This window comes from Callorhinus ursinus, unplaced genomic scaffold (genome assembly GCF_003265705.2).
Source record: "Callorhinus ursinus isolate GAN/ISIS: 27379988/994484 unplaced genomic scaffold, GSC_fseal_2.0 scaffold13, whole genome shotgun sequence".
Taxonomy (NCBI): Eukaryota; Metazoa; Chordata; class Mammalia; order Carnivora; family Otariidae; genus Callorhinus; species Callorhinus ursinus.
Window position 1 is genome coordinate 48,764,560 of NW_027397075.1, and position 26,615 is coordinate 48,791,174.

The 26,615-nt window shown below is 44.4% G+C and overlaps 1 protein-coding gene across 4 annotated transcripts in view; it reads right to left on the reverse strand.

Annotated features, from left to right (window-relative positions):
- HHAT (hedgehog acyltransferase) overlaps positions 1 to 26,615 on the reverse strand; it is a 330,834-nt gene that overhangs the window by 35,394 nt on the left and 268,825 nt on the right. For 2 of the 4 annotated variants that reach the window (XM_025877897.2, XM_025877896.2), the window contains one exon: positions 20,647 to 20,791. In XM_025877897.2, coding sequence (XP_025733682.1) covers positions 20,647 to 20,791 — 145 coding nt within the window. Of the gene's footprint in view, positions 1 to 11,897; positions 12,040 to 12,625; positions 12,766 to 20,646; positions 20,792 to 26,615 lie in introns of those variants that run through there. The other 2 variants (XM_073900235.1, XM_073900234.1) reach the window with 2 other exon arrangements.

Genomic DNA, 26,615 nt, shown 5'->3' on the forward strand with positions numbered 1-26,615 from the left:
CCTAGCCATGGTGCAACAGCTCCAGGCTTGAAGAGACTGGCACAGGAGGGCACTAGATGGGAAACCAGAAGTTTCCCATGTTGTTAAGTAATGCTGGCACTGACAGATCAATTATGGGAGAGGATCTCTGGGTGAAAAAAGGAGCATCTCCATCAGATTCACTAAGGATGTTTATTGAAATACAGATTCCTGGGTGCCACCCTAGATCTACTGAATCAGAATCTCTTAGAGGTAGAGACTCGGGGTTTTGCATTTTAAATAAGCTTTTCAAGTGATTCTCATGAGCATCAACTGTGGAAACTGTACTGGAGTCTGGGTCAGAGAAGAGCTGACATCATACTGATTAATGATGACACAAAGGGGAGCAATCTCATTAACTAAGCTGTGTTAGACCAGGTCAACCCTGATATCATTCAACATTGTGTTAATAATGAGAAATGCAGCTACCAGGCATCAAACCCACACTTAGCCACAGACAGGAGGCAAGAGAGAATGTCATACATATTTAACATTGAGTTGTCATAGCAAATAAACAAAACCAGAAAATTTCCTACATACCATTCTGAGGACTCATCAGATGTGGCCCAGGTGTTCCTACTACTTCAGCATACCCCTGGTTACATAACAAACTTCCCACTTGTGTGCATCAATCCATTTACTGGATGGATTGATAAAGAGCATTTCCTCTGGAGAGCTTGGAAAAGTCACCTTATGCTAGGCAGTTGCAACTCATAAGGATACTAGAAATGCCAAACTAGCATGACAAAAGGCAGGAAGTAGCATGATTCCTGGACTTTAACGGATGACCACTGAATGTTTTTGGATTTATAGAGTGAAATAGGAAAGAGAAAATGAGGGACTTCTGGGTGGCTCAGTCAGTTAAACATCTGCCTTCGGCTCTGGTCATGATCCCAGTGTCCTGGGATTGAGTCCCACATCGGGCTCCTTGCTCAGCGGGGAGCCTGCTTCTCCCTCTGTGCTTGTGAGCACGCTTCTCTCTCTCTCTCTCTCTCTCGCCAACAAATAAATAAATAAAATCTTAAAAAAAAAGGAAAGAGAAAATGAGATGGAATGTTATGGGAGGATGGAAGGAAGAATAAACTGAAAGAAGCAAAGTCAGGTGGATAAATGAATAGATGGATGGACGAACAGACAGATGGATTGAGTAACAGATAAAGTAACTGCCAGACCAATTATCCTTTAGCCCCAAACAAATTTTAAACAAATTTATTGAGATATAATTAAAATACTATACACTTAACCCATGTAAAGTGTATAATTCAATGGCTTTTATACTCAGAGTTGTGCAACCATTACCATAGTCAGTTTTAGAATATTGTATCCGCCCCTCACCCAAAAAGGAACCCCGTGAACATTAGCCACAACCCTCTAAACTCCCATCCCTTCCAGCCTTAAAGCAACCACTAATATACTTTTTATCTTCATAGATTGGCCTATTCTGGAAATTTCATAGAAATGGAATCATACAATATGTGGTCCTTTGTGATTGGCTTCTTTCACTTTCAATAATGTTTTCAACATTCATTTATGCTGTAGCACGTATCAGTACTTCATTCCTTTTTATTGTTGAATAATACTTCACTGTATAGATTATACCACATCTTATTCACCTATTCATCAATTGATGGACATATGGGCTGTTCCCACCTTTTTCACTATTATGAATAATCCTACTCTGAACATTCATGTACAAGTTTTGTGTGGATATATATTTTCATTTTTCTTGGGTATACACCTAGGAGTAGAATTACTGGATCACAGGGTAGCTCTGTTTAACTTTTTGAAGAAGTTCCAGACTATATTCCAAAATGTCTATAAACAGAACTATATTACAGTTCCACTGGTGGTGCATGAGCGTTCAAATTTCTCTCACCAATGCTTATTTTTCATTTTGGGTTTGTTCAATTCTTATTACAGCAATCTTATTACAGGTTGTGAAGTGATATCATATTATGGTTTTTATTTGCATTTTCCTGATGGCTAATGATGTTGAATATGTTTTCATATACCTATTGGCCATTTGTATATCTTCTTTGGATAAATGTTTATTCAGATCCTTTGCCCACTTTATATTATGTGTCATTTTATTATTGAGTTGTAATAATTCTTCATGAGTTCCAGATACAAATGATCAGATATATGGTTTGCAAAATTTTCTCACATTCTAGTTGCATTTTTACTTTCCCAGTGATGCCTTTTGAATCATACACAAAAAATTAATTCCATTGATGTCCAACTGATCTATTATTTTTCCTTTTGTTACTTGTGTTTTTGATGCCATAGATAAGAAACCACTGGCCAACCAAGGTCATAAAGATTTGCCCCCAAAAGAATTTTGTACCTTTAGTTTTTACACTTAGGTCTTGATGCATTTTGAGTTAATTTTGGTATATGATGTGAGGTAGGGATCCAACTTCATTCTTTTGCATGTTGACTATCCACCAAACTATTTTTGACAGAAGAAAAGGTCCTACATGTGTGGAATAGTGTTAATATTACCAATAATAAGCTACCATTCACAGTAAGGGCTGTTCAAGGTTTTATATTCATTACCTTATATAATCTCCACAGTCACCTATGAGGTATATATTTTTCTCAAATTACAGGTGAGAAGCACTGTGTTAGGATAGGTATCTTGTCCAAGGTCCCAAAGCTAGTAAAATGACTCAATTGTGTTTGACTTCAGAGTCCTTTACCACCATTCTACACTACGACTGAAACACAGCCTTCAGAAATTAAGGGATTCCTCAAATACATCTACCTTCTCTTAGCAATCCAATATGAATTCATTTATCAAGAATTTATATGATGCCTTCTGTTTATATTTGAAGGATATTATCATTTTTCGGATGTTTCAAATGGTATGTTTGACTCAGAGGAAAATTAGGATTTCTACAGAATCTAAGGAAGACTTCTGTTTCTGGCTATGGCAGTTACGTTATTTAGATCAATTCTCTCTGCAACTGGAAGAAAAAAAAAATTCTCACCAGAAGGAAAAAAAAAACAACAACTAAAATTGCTAAATATTTTAATTTTTTTCAAAAGGCTGGCAATGTTCTGCATAATCATAAGGAATTTCCTGGCCAAAATCTAAGAGAAAATGAGAATGAGGGGAGACAAGGGAAGTTCTTACAAATGTTTTTGTCATGAGAACATTTGTCTTTCCAGACTGGGCTACAATATTTGGGGTAAGATAACAGAAAAAAAAAAATTCCAGGGCCTGCTAAAAGTAGTGAGTCTAATAGGCAAGTCACAAAAGCACATTAGGTTGGGGCCTAAAAAGGAATCAAATCACCTACAGGTTAATGGTGAGCCAGATGTAAACATAGCCTCCTTCTTCCAAAGAAGGGGAGAAAGAAGTGACTCTCTCCATGAACCATGTCCTCTGGTATCTATTAGGTACAAGCACAAATTTTGTCTGGAGGAAGGAAGATACCTTCATGGTAGGCCTCAACCCCACATATAATTACAGAAGACAATGAGCAGCATGCAGTCAAAGGTAACTAAGCATATAAGGAAAGAGGAGCTATGGGTAAGACCCAGCACAAAAAGAAGACAATAGATGTAAATACAGATGTAACATATTGGAAGTATCAAGCACAGATTATAAAGCAACTGTACTCACTATGTTTAAGAAACAAAAGACAAACCTGAAAATATCTGCAAAGAACAAGAAACTATAACACATGACCCATGATCCTTCCTGGATGAATTGGCCTTGGAAAAAGAATTAATCCAGGCAGTTTACTGAGCAAGCTGCCTATCTCCACAGAGACCACCTCTATGCCTTGGCATTTTCCTTGACACACTTGCATATTCCCTCAAACTCCAGAGGCAAAGCTAAGGAAACAGAGAAGTCTGTAGTGGCCATTTTTTCTTCAAAATTCAGAAATTAATCTAACTGATCTACAAAAACAGCATATAAACCTCAAGTATTTTTGTTCATCTCAGGTACCAAAACCATTAAACTACACAAATTATGAAGTCTTAGATAATTCCGCAAAATCTTCCCTGGGAGAATTCTGAAGACTTCTCCTGTCTTTCGACAGCCAGCATCTCCTGTCATCCCTCACACAGCCCCTTGACTGGCCTCTCTGCTCTAAGTACTGCTCTTCTACAAATCAGCCTCTATATTACCTCAACACAGATTTTTCAAAAATGAGAATCATGTTACTCTCTTGCAAAAATCTTTCTGTGACCCACCCCTCCCCCAGCCTACTAAGGATGAAGTCCACACTCTGTAGCATGACAAGTATGGTCTTCATAACTTTTTGGAGTCCTCTGGCGCAACCAGCCCATTCACCAAAACCATGCGTTGCCTCTTTCCCACCATGATCTTGAGATGCTTACAGTTTCTGCAATGTGCAATTTTATGGCTTCATGGTTTTGTGCATGCTGTACCTATCCCTCAAGTCTGGTACTTACTCATCCTTTAAGCCCACCTCTGATGTCACCTTCTCACCCAGAAGATAAAGTTAAGCATTCACCTTTTTGTTCCCAAAGCACTTATCAAAGTGCTATGTCTCAAAGCACTGTGGCACATTTTGCCACGTTTGCTTATCACTGTATCCTAAGCACTCAGTATAATAACTGGCAGAGTACAGGGAGGCCCTCTCCTTCAAGCAATTTTCTCTGTAAAAAAGAGCTTAGCCTCATCCAGGCTCACCTGACCACTGTGCCTCTTTTCCCTGAATCAGATAGGCTGAGAAGCTTCCCAATTTCATATTTCCTTACTCTGTACTTTGGCTTCTTTTAGTAAAATCTTCACTGATGATAGCAATTTTTTAAAGCAATGCAAAAGGTATGACCCAACCCTCCAGCAATCTTGTTGGGGCAGCCATGAAGTGAAAAAGTAATCAAGAAGCAAGCTTCAGATATGAGAAAACTAAGTGACAGGTAACTGTAGACATGAATAGAATGTTAAAACAGGACTAGAAGCAACTTTTTTTTATGTTAAAAGTTACACGGTTTCTTCTAGCTTAGTAAAAAAGAATGACTTTCCTAGGAAAGGCATGGCTCCCAAGACAGGCCTATGTGACCACTGATGGGCTATTTGTCATTTGAAAGTCAGCACACAACAGCGCCCATTATGCCGTCTGACATCTTTTTGATTTTGTGTGATCGGCAACCCTCAGAATGCAAATGACCCGCTCTTGTACATTACAACAAACATGCTCAAAGGCCTTTTCACTACGGAGACTCAACTTGGAACAAAGACTATGAAAATGGTTCTGTCTGCCCAATATGTAAACAGACAACCAGGGAAAGGGAAATCAAGCAAAACCCATGTTTCTGTGTCATAAACTGGGTGGCTTGGCCTTGCCACAGCAGGCCAGATACATCTTTCGAATGCTCTCTGGAGCAGTGTTCTATCCCCTGCCTCAGCCCTCAGTTGTCTGCTTCCTTCTCCCTCTAAAAGCCACAGGTTTTAGGTAACTCCCTTTGGTACATACTCCTAGTTCCTTAAAGACTTCTAACAGCACAGCAAGACGAGCACCTTTAAAACAAAATATTAGATTTCCCCTTTTCCTTTATTGATAGAAGGGGAGTCTTCTCAGTTTTTCACCCCCAAGGTCACATGAAAATGCCACCAGAAAAATAAAGAAAATTCCTGAGACATGCTTCCTAGAGACCTACCTAGGGCTAAAATTAGTTGCTGCCTCCTCCTCTGGGAAAGAGCTAGCAGCAGCTGGAGCGTGACAATGCCCAGAGGAGAGCAGAAGGGAGCAAGGGGGTCCTGCAGGCGCGCTGCTCAGGCCTGCACGGGGCACAGAGGCTTCAAGCCTCACGTTGGCTGGAGGCTGGGCCACTTTCAAGTGGGGTTCGGTCCTGCTTGACCTCGCCGGCAGCCTCAGTGTGCCAGCCCGACATGGGAGACACAGAATTCCAGATCAGCTCTGTCTGGCTTAGAGGACACATGAGGAAAAGACGAATTTTAGGCGTGGACTAAACTTAAAGAGAGCGTTCTGACCTTCTGGTTCTAGACTCATGCTCTGAACTGCTCCGTTCCTCTAAGTGGGGAAGAAGTCACTGTCGACCCATCTCAGTACCTTACCCCAGCACCCGCCACCTTCCTGCGCCACACAACCTGTAGGAGTTTCCCAGGGCTGCCATAACAAAGCACCATAAACGGTATGGCTTGAACAACAGAAATCTGTCATCCTTCTGGAGGCCAGAAGTCTGAAGGCAAGGTGTTGGCAGGGCCATGCCTCCTCAGAGGCCCCCAGGGGGGGTTCCTTCCTTGCCTCTTGCGGCTTCTGGTGGCTCCAGGCTTCCCACGCACGTGTCTTCACGTGGCCCTCCTTCCCCCTCGGCTTCAGAACATCTTCCCTCTGCACATCTGTCTCTGTGCACAAATCTCCACATTTTATAAGGACACCAGTCATATGGATTAGGGCCCACCCCAGTGGTCTCATTTTAATGTGATTCTCTCTGTAAAGACCCTATTTCCAAATAAAGTCACATTTTGAGATACTGGGTGTAGGACTTCATCATATCTTTTGGGGGGACACAACTCAATCCATCGCACCCCCTTCGCCATGTCTTACTCTCTTAGTAGGTTTCCCCTGCAAAGAATACACAGCAGCAGGGAATGTGAACAGGATGGCGGCTGGCAGGACTGCAAGTCAGTACGGAGAAAAAGGGCCCCGGTGAGGCTCAACTGCCTGCCCACACCAACCTCTGACCCTTTATTCCGTGAGGTACTAAACAGGCACTCACAAACAGGATTCATTTTTGTTTCTGTCTTTATTTCAAGACAATGAACAGTTTTTCTCTGTGGTTTTCACTCTCATTCACTGAATATTCATTGAAATACCTGACTGCCTTAATTACACTCAAGAGAGGTGACCATAGTGCTGGACAGAATTCCTGAGGCAAGGGAAGTCCCTCTGGATTCCACTTTCTGATATTTACTGCAAACAAAAGAGCCACGAGCAGCCCACGTTGCTGTCTGGGGCCACATTTTCAGCACGGTGCAAGGTAGTACAGGTCTTTGGCTCTCACGACAGCCATCCTGAGATCATTTTCTCTGGTAATTCAGACAGCATGCCCAAACAAAATGATCTTCTTTCCCCGTTCTCCTGCGTCTGAGTAAGGGTGATTAATACTAGAAACAGGCTCACGAGCAAGCTAATGCAATGCGTGAGTAAGCCTAACAGAGGGAAAGCCAACACCTGAGCATTGATTTGTCAGGTAAGCGAGAGTCCTGCACCAACTGAGCAAATTCAGAATAAAAACAGTTGTTTGGTGGTGCAGACCAGCTAGCGGCCAACCCAGCTATGGCCATGGGCTGGCCTATCAGCCCAAAAACCTGGAAGTCTGATTCCTGTCACCTCCCTCCGACCCCCTATGAAAAGTACCAGGAATAGAACAAGGAGCCAGGCACCACAGACTATGTCTCCGACAGTTGCATCCAGAGATGTTCTGTCGTGAAAACGGTGGTTGCCTGTCTCGATGTGGGCCTCACAGGGCAAAGAGGCTAGAGTATAGTATATAGCATGAAGAACGTGGGACCTGGAGTCAAAGGCCTGGGACTCGCATGGTCCTTCTGCTGGCTGGCTGTGTCATGATGAACAGGTTCCCTAGCCCCTTGGAGCCTCAGGGTTCTTGGTAACACTGTGGTAACTTCTGCCTATACTGTCTCACAGGATTGCCAAGCAGATCAACTGAGCTGGTGAAGCGAACATTGATTAACAATCAGTAGTTAGGACAGTAACAGTGGATGCTACTAACAGGCATTGAGTGACGTTATTCGGAGCCCTGAGGAAACTCCGAACACCAAGCAGCCTAGACATCTATGTAAAGCAAAGGAATACTTGCTTATTAGCTGGGCTCTGGCCCCACACTCTATGCAGAACTCCAATGGCTAGGCTGGACCACAGGGAAGCTCCTTTAGGTCAGACCAGCCTGAATGTCCCATCGTTCCAGATTTTAACCGTATGGATACCACACATGCACACATGCATGCACACACGAGTGCACGAGTGCTTGTGATTACTTCACTGCAAGGTAGAGCTGGCCTAGGCCTTAGCCCCACACCCTCTCCTGACCTTCACCAGCCAAAATAACAAAAAGATAGGAGCTACTCCATGGGGGGGGCGGGGAGTACAGAGAAAGCTTCTGCAGGGGGGGTAAAGAAGAAATGGCCACAAGAGAAGAGGCCACAGGGAATGATGGCAAAATGGGACCAGTGTGATTCTTGTTACCTCTCCAGCCTCATGGGATCATCTAAACAGCCACACCACTGGCCAGTTCTCTGTCCCCTCTGAATATGCAACTGAGATAGACCGCAAAAATGCTCACACTCCTTGAAATTCCTGTATCAACACCTTTGCAATACGAGTGTACGGCTCCTCCCACCAGGAGATGGAGTCTACTGCCCCGCCCGTGAACTTGGCCTAGCTTGATCACATGCTTTGGCCAAAAGAATGCAGAAGTGACAGTGTGCCAGGTCGGAGCCAAAGCCTGAAAGTCCTCGCACACTTGCTGCTCCCTCATGAACTGCGAGGACTGCCATGTGAACAAGCCTGGGCAAGTCCGCTGGATGACAAGAAGTCAACACAAAGCAGACCTGACTCCATCAGTTCATCCCAGTCAAGGCCATCGAACTGTGAAAGCCCTGCTAAATCCACCCCACGGTGGACCCACACATGTAGGCCCGAGGCTGTCCGAGACCAGCCAGTCCCCAGACTGACACAGACTCATGAGCTAAATAAATACTTCTTCCTTTAAACTGTGGTGGTTTGTTACACAGCAGTGGCTAAATGATACATGCTCACCCCAACAACCAGGGTCCAGTCCAGATCAACACTTCTTTCCTTTGGGCGGGAATAAAGACTATGGAGTGGGACATGGAACAGTGACCTTCTTTCCCCTATAGGGCACTACTCTTCACCGTGAGTTATAGCAGGACTTCCAAAGTATAAACAACATGGATAACTTTAGAAGAATGAATTTCCAGATCCTCAATTCCATATATAGACACACACACATAAATATAAATACACACATTTTTCTTTAAAAATTAACCTAAGGTTAAGGTTCTCCTTTTCCCTTCTTCTCTCATATCCTTTATCCCACCTTACAAAGGAAAGGTAAGCTACCCCCCCATCCTTATGTTACCTCAGGATATTGTTCCAGGGTGTAAAACCCTCAAGGGAATTGGTACAACATGCTGTAAAATGTACGTATAGTGTGTGATAGAGCAATCCCATTCTCTGGGGTACACCCAACAAAATGTGTACACAGTTTCACCACAGGTCATCAATCTGATCAGAGGAGCTAATAGCTGCTATGTTCATCAACAACAGAATGGAGAAACGAATTGTAACATGTTCACACAATGGCATACTTTACAGTACTAAGCAGGAAAAATCTATAACCACCCTCAAAAATATGGATGAATCTCTCAACATGATATTGAGCCAAAGAAGCTAGACACAAAAGAATACATAGTATGTGATTCTATTTATATACATATTTAAAAAAGAAACAAGCTCTGTAACAAAAAGATGTGCATTTAGAAGCCAGGATAGTCACCTAAGGGCAGGTAGTAATTTGTAGAGTCATAAGAAGGGACCTCTAGGCACCAGTCACACATGTGGGTTCACTTAGAGAAAATTCTTATGTGCACGTTTCTGGGCCATATTTTAATAAAAAGCTTGAAAACAGAGGGACAAAATAAAGGAATAATTACAAAACTCCTTTACTCAACCACAAATTCTTACATTATTCACCTCAACAGAAATGCATTTCTGATCAAATTTTACATTTTAGGTAATAATTACTTGTTACTGTTATCATTTTTGTACTCTGAGTTGTGCACTAATAATAATAGTAATAATGACTCAGTCTAGGAGAAATGTTTACGTTTCTAGCCTTATGGTAATCAAAAAGCAAACAACACAACAAGGCTACAGAGAAGTAAGATACCCAAAAAAAGAAGAAACTTTTAAACAAGACAAAATTCTGTGGGAGAAATAAAATACAAATAGATCAAGGAAATATCACTGTGAAAGAAGGTCTTGCCCATATACATTTTAAAAGGATGATGGTGGATAGCAAATCACTAAATTATTTACAATCTATGCTATTTAAAGGTATCTGTTTTATTTTTAAATATTGATATTCATATTATGGCAAAAATGAGATCTTTTATATTTATTTAAATTTATAACAGAAGAATTTAGATGCCCACATTAAAAAGCATAACAGGGTATACAATTTTTCCAAGTTTCTGTATTAGGAAGTACAGAATCCAAAACTGGTTCTATGAAAAAAATGATTCAGTATACAAGAATCTCCCCAAGTATCCTTCCCTTAAGAACCTGTCAGACTGGTATGTTCTACCTACATTTTTTAGGTTAATCTACATTAATCAGGCTGCTTTTGGTTATAAGTGACAGAAACCCAACCAAACTGGACTGTCAGTCAGTGAAAGGTCTGAGATTTTACCCTACTTGCAAACAACAAATTAGCTTGTCACAATTTCAGGATGCTGGCAGAAGACACAAGACTCTTGGGTCAGAGACGAAGGACTTTATTACTCACAGCAGTAACAGTAGCCAGAGCATTTGTGCCATTTTCCTGAGCCCCTCATCCCACAATGCAATGCAAAGAGAGCCAGGCGATGCCTGCACAGGCAGTAAGGTATTCATAGGAGATAAACCCAGGCTTAGGAAATCCAAATATTTTATAACGAGCAGTAAACCTGCCTGACCTTGTCCCAGAGAAAGATATTATCTTTATTATACTGAATTGTTATTTATTATACTGGATGGTAAACAAAGACCCTTTACTTTGGAGAAAGATACGGTTTCCATCTTCTAGAGATATTTGTTATACAAGTTATTCTTGGAAATATGGCCTGAAAGAGAGTCAAAAGATAGGCACAAACACAAGAGAACCCTGGAGAACTGTCTGCCAACATGAGTTGAGTAAAAAAAAAGTAAACAAAAATAAATTCCTATAACTGGAAAGTACACAGATATGTTAGCTTCAAGAACTCCTGGAGCTAGGGGACGCCTGGGTGGCTCAGTTGGTTAAGCGACTGCCTTCGGCTCAGGTCATGATCCTGGAGTCCCGGGATCAGGTCCTGCATCGGGCTCCTTGCTCAGCGGGGGGTCTGCTTCTCCCTCTGACCTTCCTCTCTCTCATGCTCTCTACCATTCTCTCTCTCTCAATAAATAAATAAAATCTTAAAAAAAAAAAAAAAAAAAAAGAACTCCTGGAGCTAGGGGCAAAAAAATACATGGCGGTCGGTCATCTCAAAACTATAGCATCCAACATGCAGCTCTGTTTTCCTTGGAGTTGGCTTTTCTTGCTACTTGGCTCCCCCTGGTGGTGGCAAGAGGGCTGCCCCAGCTCCAGCCCAATGTTCTGACTCCTCCACAACCCCAAAGGAAAGAACGTTTTTCTTTCCTGACAGTTCCAACAGAAACTCTGGAATTTCTCTGCATGGGGAGATGGGCCACACTGACTGGCCAGTCTCGGTCACATTCTGAACCCAAGATCTCAGGTGCAGGGTGTGCCCCAGCAGAATGGCACAGACTGAGAATGGGATGGGAGAGCTTTGTTCCCAAAGAATGGGGGAACTGAGCTGAGCAGGCGAAGCTGTAGTTTTCCCCTAAATATGACTTTCTAAATACCCTCAAGATAACAAACCTCACATGCATACTTCCGTGAAATTCAAGTACCATTTCTTTTTACAGGCTGATTCTCATTTTAATGAAGCTAGTGGCATATCCAATTTGCTATTTTATAATCAAAGCTCTTTAGGAAGAATCTATCACAGTGGTGCCACAGAACGGATGTCCTGTTTGATCACAGTCATTACCTTATTGTGCTGTTCCAGAATAAATAATGGCTCCTCCAAAGATGACCATGCCCTCATCTCTGAAACCCACGAAGGCCACCTTACTTGGCAAAAGGGACTGTGCAGACGTGATCAAGTTAAGGATCGTGATATGGGAAGATTATCCTGGATTATCCAGGTGGGCCCGGTGTAACCATGAGTTCCTTATAAAAAAGACACGAGGAATCAGACAGAAGGCACACTGAGGATGGAAATAGAGGGACAGAGGGAATAATTAGAAGAGGAGAAAGGTCAACCATGAGCCAAGGGATATAGGTGGCCTCTGGAAGCTGGAAACAGATTCTACTCTAGAGCCTCCAGGAGAAACCAGTCTTGCCAACACTTTGACTTTGGTCCAGCAAACTGAATTCAGATTTCTGGCCTCCAGAACAGCGAGAGATAAACTTATATTGCTTTAAGCCATCAAGTTTGTCATGACTGGTTACAGCAACCACAGGAAATAAATGCAGGTCGTGGCATAAAGCAGGTGGTCAGTGCCCAGTGCAGCGGTAAATGGAAACAAACCCAACAATGGGTCCTGCTGCACAAAAGAATTTATCCCGAAGCTGAGACACCTGGTGATGACAGTTCTTGCTGAATTTCCTCCTGTTACAAAATGTTACTGAATCCTACATTACATAATACTTAATTTTTAATACTTTTAACAAATGCTCAGTAGTGACTGGTGGAGGCAGAATGGGAAAAAGGGTCTCTTGGCTACTGGTACGTGATAAAGACTAGAATAGTTACCATTTCAGACTTTATCTTTGCACTAGTTCCAGAAGCAGTGGGTAGACAGCAGGGCACTCCCCTTTTATCCTCATCTGGCATGTGCTGGCCCAGCGGGGGCTGAACTCTTCTTGCACCCGTAGCAGAAGGTATTATAGTAACTGTGATAAGCAGTCAAATAAATTAATAACATACATTCTAGGATGTGTGGTTCATTTCAGAAACCACACATGTACTGAAATCCCAAGTGATTTCCTGGTGTGGTCCTTAGAGTACAGGTCTGGGAATCCTGCTGCAGATATCCTTGTATGTAGTGAATATATACCATGTGGCAAGCAACTAGATACACAGTTAGAGAATAAAGGGACTTACTTAAATATTTAAAATTATTTTGGTTTAAACTGTGAAAAGAGCCAAGATGCCCATTGACAGATGAATGGATAAAGATGTGGTATGGTATATATACACAATGGAATATTATGCAGCCATCAAAAGGAATGAGATCTTGCCATTTGCAACGACGTGGATGGATCTGGAGGGTGTTATGCTGAGTGAAATAAGTCAACCAGAGAAAGACATGTATCATATGACCTCACTGATATGAGGAATTCTTAATCTCAGGAAACAAACTGAGGGTTGCTGGAGTGGTGGGGGGTGGGAGGGATGGGGTGGCTGGGTGATAGACATTGGGGAGGGTATGTGCTATGGTGAGCGCTGTGAATTGTGCAAGACTGTTGAATCACAGATCTGTACCTCTGAGACAAATAACGCAATATATGTTAAGAAAAAAAAAAGAAGAAGATAGCAGGAGGGGAAGAATGAAGGGGAGTAAATCGGAGGGGGAGATGAACCATGAGAGATGATGGACTCTGAAAAACAAACTGAGGGTTCTAGAGGGGAGGGGGGGGGGGGGGATGGGTTAGCCTGGTGATGGGTATTAAAGAGGGCACGTTCTGCGTGGTGCACTGGGTGTTATGCACAAACAATGAATCATGGAACACTACATCAAAAACTAATGATGTAATGTGTTATGATTAACATAACAATTAAATGACTGACCAAAAAAAAAGAAAAAATTATTTTGGTTTGATTTTAATTTCTATTAACATATTTGTAATATACTTTTTTCCCTTTCCCCCCAGTTTTATTGAGATATGATAGGCATATAACATTGTATTACTTTAAGCTAAATAACATAATGATTTGATTGTAATATACTTCTGAATATCACCCCGCACATACATGATAGAGGGCAGGTAGATTGGAGCCAGTGTGAGGTAGAGACTTCAAATATTACATGCTAATAAAATAGTAAAAAATCAAAATGGTTTTTATTTGATTAATGGTGTCTAAGTTCTACTAGTCTTTACGTGATATTCTATTTAAAGACCAGTTTAAAGTGCTCCCATATCCATAAAACTCTTTCCAAATGAATTCACAGAAACTCCTAGTTAACAGGAAAAAGTTTCCCACAACCTCACAGAAAGTAGTATTTAAATGTACTATGATTCAAATTCCTTTCTAGATATTTTAGAAATTCTCTCAGCTTTAACATAACCCCAGGGGCACTGCTGGATAAGAATGCCCACTCACTATTTCTCGTGTCCTATACCTAGTGAACTGGCCTGAAGTACCCATGCCCAAGCCATCTGGGTGACCACATGGCATAGAGTAAAGAAGAAACCAAGACCTCTGGGGTGCCTGGGTGGCTCAGACGGTTGAGCGTCTGCCTTCGGCTCAGGTCATGGTCCCAGGGTCCTGGGATCAAGTCCCACATTGGGCTCCCTGCTCAGTGGGAAGCCTGCTTCTCCCTCTGCCTCTGCCGCTCCCCCTGCTTGTGCTCTCTCTCTCTCTCTCTCTCTGGCAAATAAATAAATAAATAAAGTCTTTAAAAAAAAAAAAAAGAAAGAAAGAAAGAAAGAAAGAAACCAAGACCTCTGAAAGTCTTGAAATTCAGATTCCAAGAATGGCCATAAATGGACCAATGTGTAACCATGGATAAACCGTATAACCTATCTCTACATATCAACTTTACCACTAGTACAATGGGTGGGAATCTCCTGTTCCTCTAACTCTTCTAGAACTTGCAGAGGATCCAGTGAGGCAGAAGCAGAATCAATCGGAGCAAAAGAAACTTCCTTTGAAGGTAAAGGCTCCTGAAGACAGCGAGACAATGTAATCACAAGGGGAGGCCCCTGAGACAATGACGACTGCCCTCTGTCTTCTCTCATCAAAAATGAAATCTTAGTCCCAAGAACTTAACAAGATGTGAGGGGAATGAGCTTCTATTTAACCACAGCCTTCCTGAATTTCCAGTGTGATACCCCAGTTCAGCTTTAAATAAAATGCCTGTCGGGAGCCATTTGAGTCAGGAGAAAAATAAACTGTCTGGACAAGCTAGTAATCAGGAAGAAAATATACTTTCTCCTCTCTCAGCTAGAAATAGTAAGTGAATATGGGGAGTGTAAAGGTTCTGACCTGCATTAAAAAATTACTAGTTCCTCTCTCATTGTAATCTGGAGGGAAAAGAACCAAATTCTCCTTGCCTTGGCATGGGGCCGCTCCAGGAGCTAAGTGCTGAGATGGGGTTTGCCAAACTAGATCAGGCAACAAGAGGAGGAGTGTGTGTGTGTGTGTGTGTGTGTGTGTGTGTGTGCGCACACGCACGCGCGTGCAATGAGAAGTCAGGCAGGAAAATGTCTGGTGTATGTTTGTCAAACTAGATCAGGCAATAAGAGGAGGGAGTGTGTGAGTGTGTGTGTGTGTGTGTAATGAGAAGTTAGGCAGGAAAATTTTGGCTAGACGCCATGTCCCTACCAAACTCCTGGCACTGCAAAACCCACTTCTTGGGAAATGATTACGTACCTTTTTTATAGAGCCCCTGCCTACTGCTAACAAAAGTGGATGGTCTTTCCAGAAGGAATGCCACCCTGCACCCAAACAACACTAATAAAGCCCTCGGCCTCCTCAAGGCCAGATATATTCCCAAAGTCTATTGAGCCCTGCTGAATACATTTTCTCCCCTACTGTGACAGGACTACAGGGCACTGCGAGGATGCTTGAGACACAACTGGTTTATGGAGCTTCGTCTTGCAGACTTGAGAGTTATAACTCACTCATATTTCTGAGCTACAGAGCAGTCATCATCTGCCTGTTCAGGAAATGAACTTACACTTCAACATCAAGGATAAGGCAGACATGAGAGAGCTCTTGCCATCAACAAATGCTTTTGAGGGGAGCCTGGGTGGCTCAGTCATTAAGCATCTGCCTTTGGCTCAGGTCATGATCCCAGGGTCCTGGGATGGAGCCCCGCATCGGGCTCCCTGCTCAGCGGGAAGCCTGCTTCTCCCTCTCCCAAACCACCCCCACCCCCGCTTGTGTTCCCTCTCTCGCTGTGTCTCTCTCTGTCAAATGACTAAATAAAATCTTAAAAACAAAAACAAAAACAAAAACAAATGCTTTTGAAAGCCAGAGTTATGTAAGAAGCAACCTGAGTTTGCCTCCGCAAAGCATCACACAGCAGGGTCCCTCCAAGAGCAGGCCTAGGGACCAAATCCCCAGAGTACATCCTTCTCAGATCCCTGGATCCAGCTAACCTCCTTAAATACCTGAGGCCCAAACATTCAAATTCCTCAAGCTGCTGGAAGTAAATTTCAATAGCACAAATTTGGGGACTTTTTTTTAAGGCAAAGATACAGATTCTTATTTTCCACAATTAATTGAATATTACTTCTCCAACCTCTGCAGCAGAAAAAAACACTTGATCAAAATGATTTGTGTGTGATGCATCCCAGAGCCCTCAGAGGGCCGCTTAGCATTCCCATCCCTTGGCTGGAATGGTCCACTGTCCTGGGCAGCAGGGCAGTGTGCAGAGCAGAAAGGGATGGGTCTGGTTTTACAGTCTGGTATCACCAACCCCATAGAGACCAGGCTAGAGATTTTTACATACGCTACTAACACAAGCTTTGTAGCTTAAAGCAAACAGATCTGTGCCGAGATACGGAGACAGTGGTCTTAAGACAACTCCTCCAGGCTAATCATGAGATGCTTCTAGGGACATCAACGATGCAGTAAAGAGGCTCCCTGATAACTAGCGAAGCTGTATCCTCTCAGCCCCTGCCCTGTATGGGAGGGAGGGTTGGAATCTGCAACGTCTTCTATAATCCCCATCCTCAGACACCTGGCTGTCCTCTCCCTGCTCTTCCTGGACTCACCAAGGCAAGATCTGTTAGAGGGACCCCTGCTACCACCTGTCATCACAGCAGGTCCCAGCCCCTCAAGGATCAAGGTGCACAGGGACCAGGGTGGTTATCCCCTAGGGAAGGGCCACCTTCCCATTAAACCTGGGAATCTAATATGAGCTTGAACTCCCCAGCCCCTCACTCACTCCACTCACTGCATGTTCCTCAGTGAGCAGAGGTGGGTCTTGGAACACCAGGTTCCATGTGGCTGAAGGAAGTGGCCAGAGACAACCACAGTGTTAGAGTCCCGGTTCATTCATCAGCAGCTACATGTACAGAACAGCAATCCCGTATCTGAAACCGTTGGGGTCAGAGGAGTTTCAGAATTCAGATTTTTTTTTTTTTAATTTTAGAAAGCTAATATAACACCCCAGCAGAGTATGAGGAAGGATCCTATAAGCTCATTAGTATTTTTGGTACCCAAACATGAACATTCATACTGATCTTCTATCAGGTCAATCAAATTAGTTATGAAGAGAAATCCAGAGTCCTTAAGGATGGGGGATTTGGCACCATCTGGTTTACTTTCCTCCAGGAGATACTGAAATTCACTCAGAGACAAAGACCCACAGTGGGGAACAGACAAGTGAGGCAACTGTCAAATTCCCAGTAGACATTCCCTGACTCAGGAGGCCCAGGGGACAGATCGCTGAAGATGGGGTCAGGCTGACTGAAAGAGTCTCTGACACAGTAAATGCCTTCTCAGCTGCGCTTCCCTGGCCTGAGAACCCAGAGACAAATGCTTGCGCAGAGCCCTCCATATTTAGAAATTTGGTCTCCAGGACTCAGGCACCTGGCTCCAAGGATACAACATAGATCCAGTCATGGGCCCACCTCGGCAGAAGCAGACCGATGTTCTCAGAGCCCTGACTCCTGTGTGCCAGATGTTAGCTCCACAGGGTGCAGGGCAAATCATGCTTTGATCTTGATGCCTTTGAGAAACAGAAAGAACATCTTCTAGCTACTATCTTTCCTCTGCCCCTTTAAATGCCCACATGCCCAGGAGCCACCTCCCACTCTGTTCTCTTCTCACTCTGTGCCTGCTCCCTGGCTAACGGTATCCACTCCCATCACCTCACCTGCCTCTATCCCACAGCTCCCAGTTCCACCCACCCCAACTGCAAGTCACATTTGAAAAAAGATTTTGTTACTGAAGTACAGTTGCCATACAATGTTATATTAGCTTCAAAAGCACAACGTAGTCATTCAACAATTCTGTACATTATGCTATGCTCACCACAGTAAGTATAGTTACCATCTGTCACCATATGACATTATTATAATATATATTAACTATATTCCCTATGCTGTACTTTTCTTTCCTCTCTGTGACTTACTTATTTCATAACTGAAAGTTTGTACCTCTTCATCCCCATCACCTGTTTTGCCCATCCCCCCACACCCTGTGGCAACCACCAGTTTGTTCTATGCATTTACAAGTCTGCTTCTGGTTTTGTTTATTTTGTCTTTTCAGATTCTACATATAAGTGAAATTATATTGCCCTTCTTTGTCTGATTTATTTCACTTCGCATGATACCCTCTAGGTCAAGCCATGTCACAAATAGCAAGACGACTTTTTTATGGCCGAGTAATATTCCATTATGTATATGTACATCTTTTTATCCACTCATCTACTGATGGACACTTAGGTTGCTTCCATATCTTGGCGATTGTAAATAATGCTGCAATGAATATAAGGGTGCACCTATCTTTTCCAACTAGTGTTTTCATTTTCTTTGGGTAACTTTCCAGTAGTGGAATTTCTGGATCATATGGTATGTCTATTTTAATTTTTTGATGAAACTCCATACTGTTTTTCATGGTCTAACTCATATTTTTAACTGCCTCTTGGGCATCTCCAGGTTGCCTCATGTCCTCTCCTCCCGAGCCATAACCTACTAATGTCTGTGTACTTCCCCACATCTCCCTACCTTGCACTTGGGTCAGTCACATGACTCACTCTGGCCAGTGGAACATGAGCAGAAATGCTGTGTGGTACTGCTGGCAGGGGTATTTAGTACTTGTGCACTACCCCTGTGTTCTCGTTCCCTCCATGAGGCCAGCACAAGACAGCAGAGAATCAAAATAGAAATATTCTAGGTCCTAGAGTCACTGCCTAGAGAAAGCCACTGGTCTTGCACTGAACTGTGATAAAAACAAACTTCTATGGGGAAAGATCACTGAGAGTTTAGAATGATCTGACACAGAAGCTAGTGCTCATTACCCCCATATACCCACCTTCTCCACCTGGCAAGTTCCTACTGAATGCCCAAAACTCCAATTCCAATGCCACCTCTTCTGTGAGATCCAACTTTCGTGGGAAGATAAGCCACTCTGTCCTGTGACCTCTAGCAATTCACTCACGCATCCAGCACAATATTACCTCAGTCTGTGGCACATTTCTGTTTGCACGTTCAGCTCCTACATGTGTGGGTGCTTCTCTTTTTAATCGTCTATTCTCAGTGCCTTGGAAGTAGCGAACACCTGATGTTTGATTTCTGGAAGCAAAGCTCGGAGCCTTCTCGCTCATCTGACCAGCAAACCCCGAGTCAGCATTTTCTCCCCAAGTCCCAGTGTTCTTGGCATCATGCTACATACCATGGTTGAAGGCAAGAAAAGTAGGACACTATTGCCCACAATGAGGGGTGCTTTTTATCTTTAGATCCTCTGCACCCCATTTGCTTCCATCTTTATTAAAGGACAGCTTCCACTTAAAAAGCACATTGTCTTTTCAGGAACCATTGGCTAAGACATTTCTCAGAAAGCAAGATCAAAGAGGACTTTGTAATGACGAGAGGAAAGCGGAGCAGGGCTCTCTCGTGACCCCTGTGAGTCTGGCTCCCCCGAGCTGGCACACTTTAGACTTGTGACCTGGCATTCTGGGATTGCACAGCTGTACTGGGGTTATTTCTGGTATGAAAAAAGCTGCAGCGAAAGCATCGCCGGCCCCTCAGGGACCCAGACGTAGAGATGATAGCCTGGCAGTGCAGTCGCATCATTGCCGCTTGGCCAAACTTCCCAAACCAAAGGCACAAAACCACGCTGCTGGTCAGGGAAACAGAACAGGGGACCTTTGCTCTTCACATCCAGGGAACTGGCAACGGGCACTGTTAGCAGCTCCCACTCTCCCCATTCTTTTAAGGCTGTGACAGAACTCTTAGTTCCAGCCCGAGGAACTGCGCCCATAAATAAATGACGCTTGATTGTTAATGCAACGTTTTCACAGTAGTTCCCACAGACTAGCATTTTACCTGCTGTGGGTGTGGCTTTGCAGTAGACATGGGGACACGCCACTTACTGCACAGTAAACACGGGGTCGACCAGTACTGCTGGCATCCCAGCACTCAGACAAAAACATCCACAACAACAAAGAGCCTGGCAAACCCAGGCGCCACACCCACACTGCAAGGGAACACAGCGGGGCTTCTAGCACCTTCCCTGGTGGGATGTTGAGAGTGGAAATGAAACAGACTCTGCAGTATACTGAAGGCTGGGATAATGAGGAAGGAAGATTAGGAAACATTTTAAAAGCTGGAGCACTACCTTAGCAGAAGGCAAAGGTAGAGTTTGGGAGAGTTGGGATAGTACGTTGTAAGGTTCCGTGCTGCATGTGATGGATCAGAGGTACGGCAAAGGAGGGGACCCTGAAAGTCACAGCTCAATGCAGGGAACTGTTTCTGGGCGGCACTTCAAGGGTCACATACCATGAACAATGAACGCCTCCCCCTAAATCCATTCAAGGTACCAAGAGCATACGTGGAAAAGAAGTTGACTGAAAATGGCACTGCTGGGCAACTTACCTTGTATGAAGATCCTGTTCCAGTAGATCTTCCCCACTTGACTGCCCCCGAGAAACACTAGGTTGGACAGGATCAGCATGGAGGTGGAACAGGATGCCAGGGCGGCGTGGAATCGGCGGCGGGCTCGCGGGGAGAGGAACTGGACCTGCGGGGAACACGGGCGATGTGTCATCCTGGTGGTGAAGAAACAGCGCTGAGGTGCCGCCCGGCCCCTGTCAGACACCTGCCCGGGACACCCACCCTGGAGCCTGAGCGAGGGCGGGACTGGGGCTGCTCCCAAAACCTTTATTCCCGCTGCACGTGCACTCTGGTCTAAGGAAAGAAGCAACTCGCCCCCAACTTGTTGCTTCCTCCTGCCAAACGGGAGTGGGCTCCCCCTGACGTGTGACACGAGCACTGACGCTAGTTCAGATTTGGCTGGAATGCCCCCACATGTTCTCTGCAAACCTACAGGTACGAGAACTCTCCCTGATGACCAGCACAGCTCCATGTCATGAGGTCAAGCTCAGGGTGATCTTCTGGGCCAGTTAACGTGACTCTGGGAAGCCACCCCGTCAGTCTGACCCACTATTAGAAGGAGCCCCATTCAGAGGGTGCAGGAGAATCAGCACAAGCCGCCCTCCTTCCTGGAATCAGAGTTCAGGGGACACACCCCACTGGAAGTGAGCCTGTAGCAGGGTCACACGATGGTCGCCTGCCACAGCACCTGAATACGCAGGAAATGGAGAGGTGGTTTCCAGCATTGATGGTAAAGAATTCTGCCCATCCATCTGAGGTCTTCACTGCACTTTTTCCTCCCCTTTTAATGTCTTCTTGGGGATTGCATAAAACAAGCAAAGTCTTTATTTCTTGGCACTGACCATTCTGCTGGCCTTACCGAGTGAGATCACAGCACTGCGCCCGGAGTGTATGAGCGCCATCAGTACACCTGCAGGCACTGTCCTTCGGGTCTGCACATGCAGCATGAGAACCAGGTACAGTGCAACCACCAGGCCAAAGGGCCCCAGGGTTTCTGACAAATACCTCAGGCTAATCCAAAGACAGGGAAAAAAGACAGAGCAAAGGGTCTAGAGATCATTCCTGAATATCCTTCTGAAACCTACACATCTCTGGGGTCACTTGCATCCTGATTTCAGTCGTGCTCCAATTATAAACAGGAATCTGGGAACGCCTGGGTGGCTCAATCAGTTAAGCACCCAACTCTTGATTTCGGCTCAGGTCATGATCTCAGGGTTGCGAGATCCAGCCCTGCATCAGGCTCCACATTCAGTTGGGAGTCTGCTTGGATTTTCTGTCTCTCTCTGCCCTTCCCATCCCAGCTCTCTCTCTCTCTCAAATAAATAAATAAATAAATCTTAAAAAAAAATAGAAATGTGAATTACCCAAATTCCTAATGGGCAAAAAAGGATTCAGCTACAGAGTGTCTCCAGCAGGGGGCTTACTTAGTTCTGAGTACCCTGCTATGGATCATCTGGGGCTACTGTATAAGCCTTGGTCAGTGTCCTCTGGAAACCTAGAGAAATGAATTTCTGACCCCCTCTCCTTTTTCTCTCCTGCCAGTCCCAGCTTCTATTCTATATGCTCAGATACCACTGCTACCATATACCTCCCCATCCGTGGCCTTCTCCTCCAGCATCACCTTGGAGCATGGTTTTACTGCCACCATATGTGAAAGTGTGGCCTTCTCATGGATAAGCTGTGTAGTAGGCACTGCCTGAGTCATCTGCTTGGACATGATTGTTCTAGAAAGCTCTCAGATGATGCTGACATGTCCCTGGTTAGAGGCTACCAGACAAGATGACCTCTAGTCTCTCCCTTGTTCTAAGAGGTCACAAGCACATACAGGGGATACTATCAAGCAAGACCATATAAGAGATAACACACAGTATAAAAACTGGTAATGAAAGAGAAATGGTGACGAAGCAGGCTTGTAACTCAGTACTCTTCACCTCTGAGAATAAGGAGACATTAATCTACTGGTTTCCACTTTTTAGAGCAGGAGAAGATATTTTCTGGGTATTACTGACTCAATTAGCAGTAACTTGGGAAACAGGGTGAGAGGAAGCAGGGAGACGGGGAAAAAATCCAGAATAATAAATCATAAAATATAAATTGCTGTAATTGGCATAAATGTGTCCAAATAATTCTCTCTAGGTATAGGACCACTGATAACACGTTTGATTTCTAAGGGACCCGGTGAATCAGATGCTTTATCACTTCTGTTCTAACCTCATCCGTGCCCTCCAACCTTATATCCTGTTAGGGGAATTCAAAGGCCCCATGCAATCTTTTCCATATTAATGTCAGTGACAGAGAATGCACATAGCTTGGTGAAGCTCAGAGTGGCTTGCTTTCTACAGGAAATGATTACAATTATTAAATAATCGACTGAGAGATACCGAGAGAGGAAAACATTCTTTGCATTGGACTTCTAAGCAGGGCTGTGGTGCCAGGTGACCTGGTTGGGGGCAAGGGCCAGGCTAGTTGGAGGCAGAGCTGAGGGGCAAGGGGCAGAGTTAAGGGAGGAGACGAAGGGGAGGGAGTGCTTGAGACACAGGGCTCCTCTTTCCAGCACCTGAGGCCCTAGTTTCAATGGGTCTTCCTTTGCTTCTGTGATTACTTGGCTACATGATTCAATAAATTCCTATTTCTGCTTAGGAAAAGAAAAGTCAAAATCATAGCAAATATGAAGGAGCCTCTGCTCTCAGGACAAGGGAGGACATCTAAGATCAGAAATGAAGGGCTACAATTCAATTTTTATAAAGAGTTAATTTTGTAAAAACTAAGCGAGAACATTAAAGGTGTAGGCTGTTGGAATCAATGAACTAGAAAGATATAAAGGAGAAATCAAGATGCTCACAGGCAGTTCTTGATTACCCCCCAGGAGGAGCAGGTGGGGGACAAAGTAGGTGATGATAAAGATAATCCAAAAACCTGATTTAACTAATAGCCCCATTGTCTGAACTGACAAAATTAGCCTTGCCAACAAGCAGCAAACTTGACTGAGCATTACTTCTCTTCACTGTGTATCAGTGGGAGAGCAGAATGATAAGGCAACCAGGAGCAAAAAGGGGGCCTGTGTGGATAACCCATGATTAATATTAACAGCAAAGGAGATACGAATCTCAGCTGTAATTCATCTCTCCTCTTCGGATTCCCTGGATGCACTATAGATGGTGACAGTTTTGACACTGAGGTTCTCTCTCTACCTTGGAAACCATCTGGCCTCAGCCACTGGTTTATACTCTAGATGTAGATTCCATACTTAGGGGTCCTAGGAGGGAAAAAGTCACATGGGCAAGGGGAGATCCATCAATAAATACAACTTTCTGAATGTCTAGGGACATAGGGCCAAGGTTCCCACTTTAAACTCTTGATTTCTTTTATACACTCTCCTCTGACATCCTATAGCAATTGTTGTCATCACTCTTGTGGTCCTTCACATCTAGGATACAGGCTGTCTGTCCATGTGCAGGGACCATGCCTCATATGTTAGTCATGGCTGAGGTGCTTAAGAACCCCCTTGGTAGAAAAACTTATGTGAGGGACTATGAACCAAATGGGGAAATAAGTCAGTGTACAACGAAGAGTCATCAGGTATAAAAATAAGAATTGCCAATTGATCAGATAAGGCAGTGATCGGTAAACAGAATTTGATTTTAACACAAATGTAACAGAATAAAAAAGAACACTGGTCTGGTCATGGTCCCTTCCCAGAAGATAGATGAAGTGATGGCAATCCAATATCCTGGCAGCAAGAATCTGGGAAGGGCACGGGCCCCAGGGGATGTTTAGAACTTGCTGAGCACTTCAGTTGTCTCAAGGACATCAAAATTATGGCATTTGATAGGCAGGGTCCAGGGATAGCAAACATACTGCAATGTATGAGGTGGAACCGTCCTGCCCAGAATGTCAATAGTGTCTCTTGCGCATGGGTGAAACGTTTTCTTCTATATTCATTAGAAAGCCAACTTCCCTCCTGGTCTATAGGTGCACAGCACCTCCCTTCCTCCCTCATTAGGGGCAATGCCAAAAATGTGCCCCCTTTCCCCCCTGGGGCCCAGAGAAAGGCATCCTAGGGCAGGGAAAGTGCGCTTTACAGTGCCCCCCTGTGGCCGCCCCCCCCCCCAGCCCACCCACTACCCCCGGAGCATCAAGCTTGAGAGAGGAGCCTCCGTGCTTCCGACCACAGCCGGGCATGGTGCAGCGCCAGTTCCAAGGCTCCTCCCCTCCCACCGCTCAGACAGACCCTGAGGAGGGAGGAAGAATGGGACGCGGAGCAGGTCAGAAAGTACCGCTTCCTATGGCGGGTGTGGCTAGTTCTCCCTCAGGGGCCCTGACTTCAGTGAGCGGTGGGGGGAGGCGGTGGTTCTCTCCATGTTAATGTCCATATGACCCACTCCTCAGGCCCAAGAGAAGGTACTAGATTTTGGGCCTGGATACAGCAAGCCCCTTAGAACACTGGGAAGGTCAGGACCAGGGTAGACCTCTAAGTCCTGTTTGAGTTCGGGCTCTCTGACAGAAAAAAGAAGAGGTGGGGTGTGGAAATATTGCAGAAGGACAGCCTAGCAGTGCTTTAAACTTCTCTCTGAGACACTGGCTTCCAAAGGCGAGGAACTAACCCAAACAAAGTAAACCTCGGGGCAGAACTAAATTGTCAAACTAGTTTGCATTTCCTGCTGTGAGGTGGCAGCTCCTGTGTTTATTCTTATCTCTATGGAAACTCCTCTCTCTTTTCCAGTCAGCATCCTGTCCCTGGAAATCACAGGACTTCGGCTGGGGCGAGCCAGCTGGGTGCTGGGGTGGCGTGGTCCACGGAATCTGGGTCAGAAGTTACTCTCAGAATGTCTGCGAGGGTGGGAAGCAGATGGCGCAGTGGGGCTGCAGTGGCTGTGTGAGGTAGGGCCCACACTCGTCCACAGGGCGACTGCATGTGGGGCCGAGCTGGGAGGAGGGACAGGCTGAGCATCTGGGGGAGCAGATGGGCCGGAGGAATGGCTGCTGGAGACTGACAAAGGCTTGGCAAGTGGGACCTGATACTGTTTATTTTTAAGTGGGGAGAAGCTAAAAAAAGAAATTGGGTGGGTTTGAGCAGCTGGACACAGTTCTTCCATATAATCACTGAAGTCTTTCATTTTCTAATAAAAATGGTAACCAGAGGGTAAGAGAGGATGAACAAGGAAATGGCAAGGGGGATACTGGTGGAGACGAGGAGGAGCAAACGAGGGTAGACACCCCACAGGCTATAAAGATGAGACCAAAGACAACCAAAGAAACAATTATAGCTCTTGTGAAAGAGAAAGGTGGCCAGAGTAAAACACTCAGGAGGAGGACTTGAACCCCTGTCCCATCCCGTACCAACCCACCAGGACATTGCTCCCCCTGCTTCCTTTGCCAAGGCACTCTGGTCATTTCCATTTAGAAGTCTGTGTTTCACGAATAACCCCTCTCTCTCATGCTGCTCCCAGCACGGTGAGCTCTGTCCTTCAATCTGTATCACCTAAGACCCATGCATACTCTCTGTATGCTCAGCCATTACTTAACACCTGTCTCTCTCTTTACCCTAAATAAGTTACAGAATCTCCTGACTTTCTTAATGTTCCATTGCATCGTATATCCAAGCCAAATGAATACAGGAAGGCACCCAAAAGCAACACCTCCTTCCTTCTTGTAAGTGTCCAGAGCTCCAAAATATATCTGGTCAATGAAGTTAAATTTTCCAATCTCTACTCCTGAGATCTAAGCAATGCATGCGCCTGAGATGGAATCAAATATCGCAGTGATAAAGATAAAGCCAGTTTGGCTTAAATGGATGAGTCACCTGCTCTGCAGTTTAGATATTCTGCTTGGTTAAAAACAGCAGAGGCTATAATTTAGCATCGAAATCCACACAGCATATGAAGGAATTTCAGAGGACTTTCGAATAACTAAGCAAACAACTGGCTCTTGGGATAATCAGAGAACTTAAG